This window comes from Lutra lutra, chromosome 1, assembly GCF_902655055.1.
Source record: "Lutra lutra chromosome 1, mLutLut1.2, whole genome shotgun sequence".
Classification (NCBI taxonomy): Eukaryota; Metazoa; Chordata; class Mammalia; order Carnivora; family Mustelidae; genus Lutra; species Lutra lutra.
The window spans coordinates 141,184,989-141,193,995 of record NC_062278.1 but is presented as its reverse complement, the minus strand read 5'-3'; the positions used below and the strand labels follow the sequence as shown (position 1 = coordinate 141,193,995).

Here is a 9,007-nt window from a genome sequence, read left to right as displayed (position 1 = left end):
AATTGTTCCTTCAAAGCAAGGACTGTGTCAGATTCTCTTCACCCCAGGAAAGGCCTTTACTATGGTAAAGACTAACTAACACTTGCTGAACTAAAATGATAGGATAAGTGTTTAAATGCAGATGAAACATGGGGAGAGAGAGGATCAACCCAAACTAACATAGTCATGATAAGTTGAAACAATATATCTTTTAGTACATTTACTATATTTCTTTTTATTTATTTCTTCTTGGCATTTACTCTTCCTGTTTTTTTTTTTTTTTAATCTATTAGCTTGAAAAGTGATTTAACTACTTGATAATACATACTTGAACAGTACTGCATATCTGCCAAAGTCAATAACTGGCTGAGAGGGTGAGTAGACTATACTTCAGAGTATGTTACTTCATGTTCTCTTTCTAAATGACCCTGTGTTTGGGGGGTGGTCTGATTATTTTTTAGAGCTCTTTAGAGAACATACAGCAAATTACTATTATCTTTATATACTTTCATCGACATTAGTATTCCTAATAATTTTATCAACAGCAATGATTAATGACAATACTGACAGCATTGTATATATGGGGCATTTTATACCTTTGCATTCCGTTCACGTTTTTTAAGTTATTTGGCCTCCATAGCATGCTGAAACCCCATGCAAGACAGTGTCTCAGTGACTTGTTTCAGATCACCTTGCAAATAGTTGGTGGCTCAGCTGATACTAGAAAGCGAATTTATATTGTTTGTGTTTTGCAACTCAAAATGTGGTCCTTGGATCAGCAGCCTCTGCCACACCATTAGACTTGGGGAGAATCTCAGGGCCTACTCCAGACCTATTGGAACAGAATCTGAACTTTAACCATATTCCCTAGATGCTAAGTGTGGGATACAAAGTTTGAGAAACACCCCACTACCTCCTAATAAAGGACAATAGAGGGTGTGTTTTCACCCCAGGGTATTTGTAGTTGAGGGGAAGGGGAGAGAGAGGGCAGGGGAGAGGGAGGTAGGGAGAAACGGAAAGGCGACAGGCAGAGGTATCTGGTGAAGGAAATAAATCCCAGTAGGACTTGGGTCCCTCAAAAGAGGTTGAAAACTGGGGTTTTGTGGAGATGGAACTTTCCTGTGAATTTGTAGTATCTTCACTTGGTCACTTTGTATCAGCACTCATTGGAGATGAGTTGGAGATTCAGTGTTTAAAAAAGAGGGGGGTGAGTGAGGGGTGGGGGTGAGGTTGTTTTCAGGTAGAACTGTAGGCAACCCAGGAGGATAAAGGATCTAAGCACAAAAGGAAAACCCCTTTCCTGAGTCTCCCAAAGCAGCTCAGGGAGCTCATTTCTAATACCTCTAGTTTCTGGATGCATTTCTCTCCCTCGCGTTTCCCTTTAACACCCGGGATCCACTCACTCCATTAAAGCTAGTTCCTCGCCTCTTGGTTTCTTTCTCTCTCCTCAGTCTTCTTTCCATTCCCGGGCGCCCCCGGGCCGGCCCCTCCCTCCGCGCCAGCTTGCACCTCTCCCCAGCTGGGTGCACCTGAGGCTGGCTCGGGTTCTGGACGCGTGCGGAGCGCCACCGGGTGCGGTGGAGGCAGAGGCGCGCTGACAGCCACCTCCAGCCCTCGCCTGAGGGACAACACGCGTGGCGCTTGCTTCGGGGACTATTCTCTGTGGCGGCCGCTCACGCCTCGCCTCGTGGTGACTATCAACCACCGAAGCTGCAGGCGGGCAGTTGTGCGCCCCCAGGGCCAGTCAGCCCGGGCGGCCGCTTCTGCTCCCCAGATGCCAGGGCCAGGGCGCCGAGCGGCCGCCAGCAGGAGGATGAAGGGCTCGGCGGGAGGAAGGAGAGAAAAGCTGCTGGGGGCGACGAAAGCTCAGCCCAGCCACGGTAAGTTGAGTGCAAAAGAGGTGTTTCGGTTCGGGTGGCGGAGTTGGCTGGGGTGCTGGGCGCGTGCTGGGCTTGTGCCCCTGCGAGAGGTGAGGCGCACGGAATGGGCATTTGCGGAGTCCACACCCGGGACGTCCCCCTTCTCGTGTACCCCATAACACCAGTCTGCCCCCTGCCTCTTCAGCTCAGCGGCCAGCAGAGATGTGAGGTAGCTGTGGGTGGGGGGCGGAGTGTCCAGCGCAGAGCTTGAGGGGCTCCTGCTGAGACCAGGGGCAGAGAAAGCAACGGCGGGGGGCGACTGGGTCTGCCAGGCTCTGGCTGGAGTCGAGGGCTGGGCCACCGAGGATGGGCCTGTCTCCTTTTCCTATTGGGTGTGTGTGTGGGGGGGCGCTCTCCTTCCTTGGGAAACCTGGCGAAGTTGTTGGGATAGGAAAGCACAGCGGGCCAGCTTCGTGATTGTATTTTATTTTTATTTTTTTCCTTCTTTCCTTTTTTTTTTTTTTTTGGCTTCTTTTCAAGATCTTTAGGATGCACGGGATTTGCGGGCAGTGTGGGAGGCTGTTGTGTTATAAGGAAGCCTTCTTCCCGGGGAATAATTTTAACATTCAGGTTGGACTTGGGAGGTTAGGGTAAATCAGTGTCCCAGGATCTGATTGCATTCCTGGTCCAGGGAACTGATTTCAATGAGGGAGAGCAGGGTAAGGATACCTTGTTACTTCCGGCATTTGGGGAGATGTTTTATTGTGGGTGCAAATTGGGGTCAGAGGAAACCTACCTGACCCAATACCATCTTGCCCCTTATGAAATGCTCAATTCCCTATGTGTCCCCTTTAGAATTCAGACTTGTCTGCATCACATATTTCTGGAGATAATGTTTGTCTGCTTCAGCCTGAGCTGCAGCGAAAGTAACAAGGGATGTGATGTTTTCGGGTGTTTGAACATTCCCAAATTCTGAAACATTGAACTGACTTGGAAGACTACTTTATGTTCTGTAGGTGTAACTAAGGACCCTGGAGCTAGGGCCTTTTTTTTTTTTAAATGACATTCTAGTGTTGTTTTCTTGGAATGTCATGGGGGAAATTTCTCTCTCTTCTCTTGAGGTTGTTTGTTAGCTGTCTGTTAAAAGTGATTTTCATGTCTAGTCAATATTGGTTCACCGTGTTCCCTGGAACCAACTGGAAAGGCTTATCTCCCTCTGGGTGTTCATGTCACCCTTGCCCTGGACTGGGTAATTTAGTCACTATACTCTGGTTTGTAAGCATGAAAGGCAAATATGGGTCATTTCAAATTATGTAGATTGATGCAGCACAGTGTGTCTGGGTTTTGCTGCAATTTCTTCACATTTCCTTCCAGATGTTCCTCAGAAATTAACTTGAACACTCTATCCATGGAGCTAAAATATAGACTGGGGAATGGGCAAACATCTTGAGTTAATGTATTATCTTGGATTTCAGTAAATGAAGTGCTGGAAGCTCGCTGTATTAAGAAAAAGGATCCTAGGACAAAATATAGGGTATTTGGACTGTTTTTGCTCTGTGATAAAGTAGCTGAAGAACATTTGGGGTTATTTGACAACAGCAAGAACATTAATAATGACATCTAACATTTTTTTTTCCCATTCACTGCACACTAAGCAATGTATTAAGGGCATTACAGCTTCTGTAAATACATAACAACCCTAAGAAGCCAACATCCTTACATCTACATTTTGTGGATAAGGAAAAAGGAGCCTTAGACATGTAAAATTTGGAAAAATTCCAGAGTTAATATTTTAGAACCCAAGATTGCTGGACTCCAAAATTGGTTCCTTTAGCCACTATACAATCTGGTACTATACAAAGTGGGAATACCATCTCAGTTCTCAACCCTATGAAAAATAAGTAAGGCGATGACCACATCATAGATTTATTGATTCACAACTATTTAAAATCTTTAATTTAATAGAAGTGTCAAATTTAGACTTCAAATGAAAATTCAATGGCATTTATGTATTTGGGGCTGCCATCTCTAGAGAGAGCTAAATGCCGAGGTCTTGGTGTTCCCCTTGACAGTGTTCCTTCTTTGAGTCCCTTTATTGTAAATCAATAGTAGTATAGTCTAGCCTTTCTCTTAACAATGTGGGATTTATAACATCAAACATACCTGGTGCTAACATCACATTTGTATGAATCTCTAGAGTTATTCTGAGGTCTACCTGGACACTCTTACATTTCAGCCAGCTTATAATTAATGCTCAAATCCTAACAAAATGTTGAATTTCTATTAAGAGATACTAGCAGCTTCTTTGAAAATTTCCTGTCTATTTTCAACAATATTTTCAAAACAATTACACCCCCTGCTGTGATTTGCTATTTACTAGGTGCATCAAAAGTTCAGTAATGAAAAATGTTTGCAATTCAACAAAACATATTGTCTCATCTATGATAACAACTTTGGCTAAAAGATTCACATCCAACTGAGGGCTTATTTCATCTGAAATTTAATTAAGATGTTGCATTTCTTCCTGCAAAGTTTATGCAGGTAGTTAGGTACATGTCTTCCACTATTTTCTTATAATCTCCAACTTTATAAATTCATTAGTGATGCCTTCTTCAGATAATTTATGTTCGTGCTTGTCTAAAGATTTTGAGGTTTTAAAACTGAGAGCAAGAACATCAAATAAGATGCATGTGTCGTATTTTTCACAAGCTGTAATTATGCTTATCTGGGGAATAGTGGTATATGTTAAGTCATAGTTCTGATTTGCCTGCACATGAATAGAATTATCAGATAAAAGTATATAAATCCATTGGGATACTAATGATATTCACATCCCAGATGTGGGAACAGCTTTGGAAAATAGAGAATCTTTGAGAAGTTAGGCTGTTTTACTATGTTTCATTGCACTTACATAGTATCTTATTGTTTTCAAATAAAACTACATTTCTCTATTCTAGTAAACTAGTGGTTATTCCCATGATTTCTTTTGTTTTAGGGTTAAATTGTGTTTTCTGGTAGTAACTTGGCATTGCATGAAATATATATTTGTGTCTTTTCTCTTGATGTACTCGAAGTCTTAAAAAATCATATTTTGCCTACTATAAACAATACATTTCTGAATATATATGGGTTTTAGCAGGAATATAAAAATAGTGTAGTAATAACTTGCCTAGAGGTTTTATTTTTTGGAAGTAGGTAATGAGGTTGTTATAGTGGTTAACATGTTTAACCTTAGTTATGAAGTATTGAGACTAATTTTGAATATGAATTCATATGAATTCATGCAGTGAATATGCAATTCAACAATTGCAAAATACTTTATGAGGAGTGTCTTGTAAGTGGGTTAACCTTATAATCACATGAACATATGTTCTGTGTTTTACAAATTTTTTTCAAGTTTCATATTTGCACAATAGTTATATTAGTTTATTTTATATTATTTGATGATTTGAACAACTGGGTTTCTGGTAAATGATTTAAACTCGATAAGCATCTGAGTCACATTGATATCACAAACTGAGGAAACTAATATTGGGGAACAGTTTTTAATTTCGAATGTTTCAAGAGCTTAGAACTCAAGGTAAGTGAGACTCCTTAGTTTTTTGACAAGTGTTCTAAAGAGAGAGTCTGAATAAGATAAAGCCTGTGGGTTGAACATTGAGCAACCACTTTAGTTACCTCTTTGGAAACCTAGATCAGCTCAAATGGAGTTATGTGCTTGAAATTCATTAGGGTAATTAATCTTTTGAACAAGTGAATAACATGTTTGAGATTATTTAAAAAATTCCAGTACCTTAAAAACGTGTTATATGTTCTAGGGCCTGCTAAAATTAGCAGTAACTCCTCTTTCTGGATTGACCCAGGCTTTTCTTAAAAAAAAAAAAAAAAAAAAAAAAGTTCAATGACAGAGAACTTTAAGGATATTGAGAGGCAGAGATGAATCAAATTTCTTCATGAACTCTTTCTCCCATTTTAAGTGTGACTGTAGTCATACCCAGATACTTCTGTACCACTTCTGTACCCAGATTGAGGATGGGATTCAAAGAGTATCTTATTCCTTAACCTACTGATAAACTGGTAGAGAATACTAGAACAACAGTCTAGAGTGACAATAGGGAACTTTAGACCATTTAATGACTTTATTACTTTGTCTATAGTGTCATCCAACTGTATGTTTGTTTCATCTTTTGACTTATTTGAAACACAAAGGGGCAGTTCTCCCTGATAAAGGAATTACATGTAACCAAAGCAGGCAGACATGCAACATTACTAATCTGGTCTTTTAAGTGAGAGGTTTACAGTAACGGAGAGTTCTTTCTTTACATCCATGCAGTTACGAGGCCCATATTCTGTCAAACAGTACTAATCTTGGCATATCTTCATTACCCATTAGACCTGTCTGTCACCATGAGAAGAACAAATACTAATACAGTGCAGTATTAGGGAGATCCATTTGAGGATTTAACTAAGGGTTTCTCATAACATGGGGTCATACGTTCCTTGTTTAGTTTTAGTTTTTTTTTTTTTTGTGATCGTGTAATGTATCTAAAGAGTTAATCACTGTTGTTCTTATAATTTATTATTAAAAATTATTAGAAATTTCTCTCTCCTTTAACAATTTCTCATCTACTCTGGACTGAAATGAAAGAAAAATCAATAAAATGTTTCTATCTTATTTTTATCTTACCTAGACAGAGGAATACATTTGAAACTTCAGAAGGCATCCTGAATAATCCAGATTTTAAAACTATTTTGTTTAAGAACAACTTTTATGAGTTGGTCTCAGTGTATCAAATCTATCCAGAACACCTAGAATTTAAAGAAAAAAGATTTCAGGTACTGGGTTGAGTTTTTAGGTAGTCACAAATTTTACATTCATAGTACAATTTGGCATTAAAGTTAGAGAGATGAAACAGTCTAACATGATGCAGCATTTAAGAATGTGAACTCAAGAACTAGAATACCTGTATTTGAATCCTCACTCTGTTCCTTACAAGCTGTGAGTTTAGTCAACTTATCATACATTTCTTGTCCTTATCTATAAAATAGTGACACTGAGTGGCCTATCTCATAGGTTGACTGAAGACTTAAGATGACATGTGTGAAGTGCTTCAAATAGGGACGCTTGGGTAGCTCAGTGGGTTGTGGCCTCTGCCTTCGGCTCGGGTCATGATCCCGGGGTCCTGGGATTGAGCCCCGCATTGGGCTCTCTGCTCAGTGGGGAGCCTGCTTCCTCTTCTCTCTCTCCCTGCCTCTCTGCCTACTTATGAAATAAATAATCTTTAAAAAAAAAAAAAGTTGCTTCAAATAGTGTGTAGTACAAAGTGAATATGCCATAGTTATTAGCTATCATTGTCATACATTAGTTTTCTATAGTTACTGCACCAGATTGCCATAAACCTGGCAGCTTAAGACACAGAGATGTATTCTCTCACAATTCTGGAGGTCAGAAATCTGGTATCAGTATCACCAGGCTGAAATCAAGGTATCAGCAAAGGTGTATGCATTCAGAGGCTCTAGGGGAGAGTCTGTACCTTGCCTCTTGCAGCTTCTGGTGGCTGTTGGCATTCCTTGGTTTGTGGTCACATCACACTGATCTCTGTCTTTGTCTTCCCATTGCCTTCTCCCTGTGAGACTAATTTCCCTCTGCTTTTCTCTTATAAGGACATTTGTAATTGCATTTGGGCCTATCCTGGTAATTTAATATAATTTCTTATATTAAGATCCTTAGCTTAATCACATCTGCAGTGATTATTTTCCCAAATAAGGTGACGTAGGTTCTAGCGGTTAGGATCTGAGCAGCTAGAGTGGGGAGTGGGAGGGTTGGGTGTACATTATTTTGCCTACTATAATCTCATCCTCATATTCTTTTTTTTTTTTTTTAAAGATTTTATTTATTTATTTGACAGAGAGAAATCACAAGTAGGCAGAGAGGCAGGCAGAGAGAGAGGAGGAAGCAGGCTCCCCGCTGAGCAGAAAGCCCGATGTGGGGCTCGAACCCAGGACCTGGGATCATGACCTGAGCCGAAGGCAGCGGCTTAACCCACTGAGCCACCCAGGCGCCCCTCATCCTCATATTCTTATACTGTGTTAGATGTATGAAGAGATGGCAGAACCAACATAACTAAATTATGGAAAATGTATAAAGGGTCATGTATTTTTGAAGCATATTACCTTAATTTATGTTCAAAATTTTGACCAGATTTTTAGATCAAAGACTTCAGGGCCATTAATTATTTTCTGTTCACTTTAACATAATGCAGTCAGTAAATATTTGATGAGTGGTTACTATGTGCTAGAATACTGGTGCTAAGGATATCAATGCTGACCAGAAAAGCAAGGCCCTGGACTTGTGGAGCATTCAGTGTATTAAAAAAAAAATAGCTAGACAACTACTACCTTTTAACTAGTACTTTTAGGAAGTACAAGTGGCTCTTTATGTTTAATCTCAAAATTTTAGGAACAAAGAATTGCTATTAAACTCACACTAGAGATAAGGAACTAGGCTAAGAAATACACATATGCATAGCTAGGATAGGACAATTTTTGAACTCAGTTCCTTCTGGTTGTAGTACTATATATGCCATTAAATAAAATTAAAAATCAGGAATAAATTTAACAAAAGAAATTAAAATACATTTTTAGCAATAAAAACAGAATTTTGTCAACCACATAATTAACTAGAAATATTAACTAATAGGATATTATGGTTAATTGGACTTGGGTTTACCTGAAAAGTTAAGAGCTTTTCTTTTGGAATTATTATATTTTACATTTTTTTCCTAAAAGGTATTCATTGATTTTCTGGCTTTAGTGAATTGACACTATTTAATTACTTATTCTTTATCTTTATTTTTTTAAAGATTTTATTTATTTGACAGAGAGAGAGCTCAGGAGCAGGAGGAGCGATAGGCAGAGGGAGAAGCAGACTCCATGCTGAGCAGGGTGCCCCACTAGGGGCTTGATCCCAGACCCTGGGATCATGGCCTGAGCCGAAGGCAGATGCTTAACGACTGAGCTGCCCAGGTGTCCCAAACTCTATCCCTTTTAAACAAGAACTCCACATGCCTCTTCCTCCCATTCCCTGGCCACCATCATTCTACTTTCTGTCTGTAAGATTTTGACTACTGTGAGTACCTCATACAAGTAGAATCATTTAGTATTTGTCT

General features: G+C 39.7%; 1 protein-coding gene across 1 annotated transcript in view; it reads left to right on the top strand.

Annotated features, from left to right (window-relative positions):
* The first annotated feature begins 1,420 nt into the window (after window positions 1-1,420).
* Window positions 1,421-9,007, top strand: part of ZNF385D (zinc finger protein 385D) — a 917,929-nt gene continuing 910,342 nt past the window's right edge. The window contains exon 1 of the mRNA XM_047737891.1: window positions 1,421-1,859. Within this exon, the coding sequence (XP_047593847.1) occupies window positions 1,754-1,859 (106 nt within the window). The 5' untranslated portion in view covers window positions 1,421-1,753. The remainder of the gene's footprint in view (window positions 1,860-9,007) is intronic.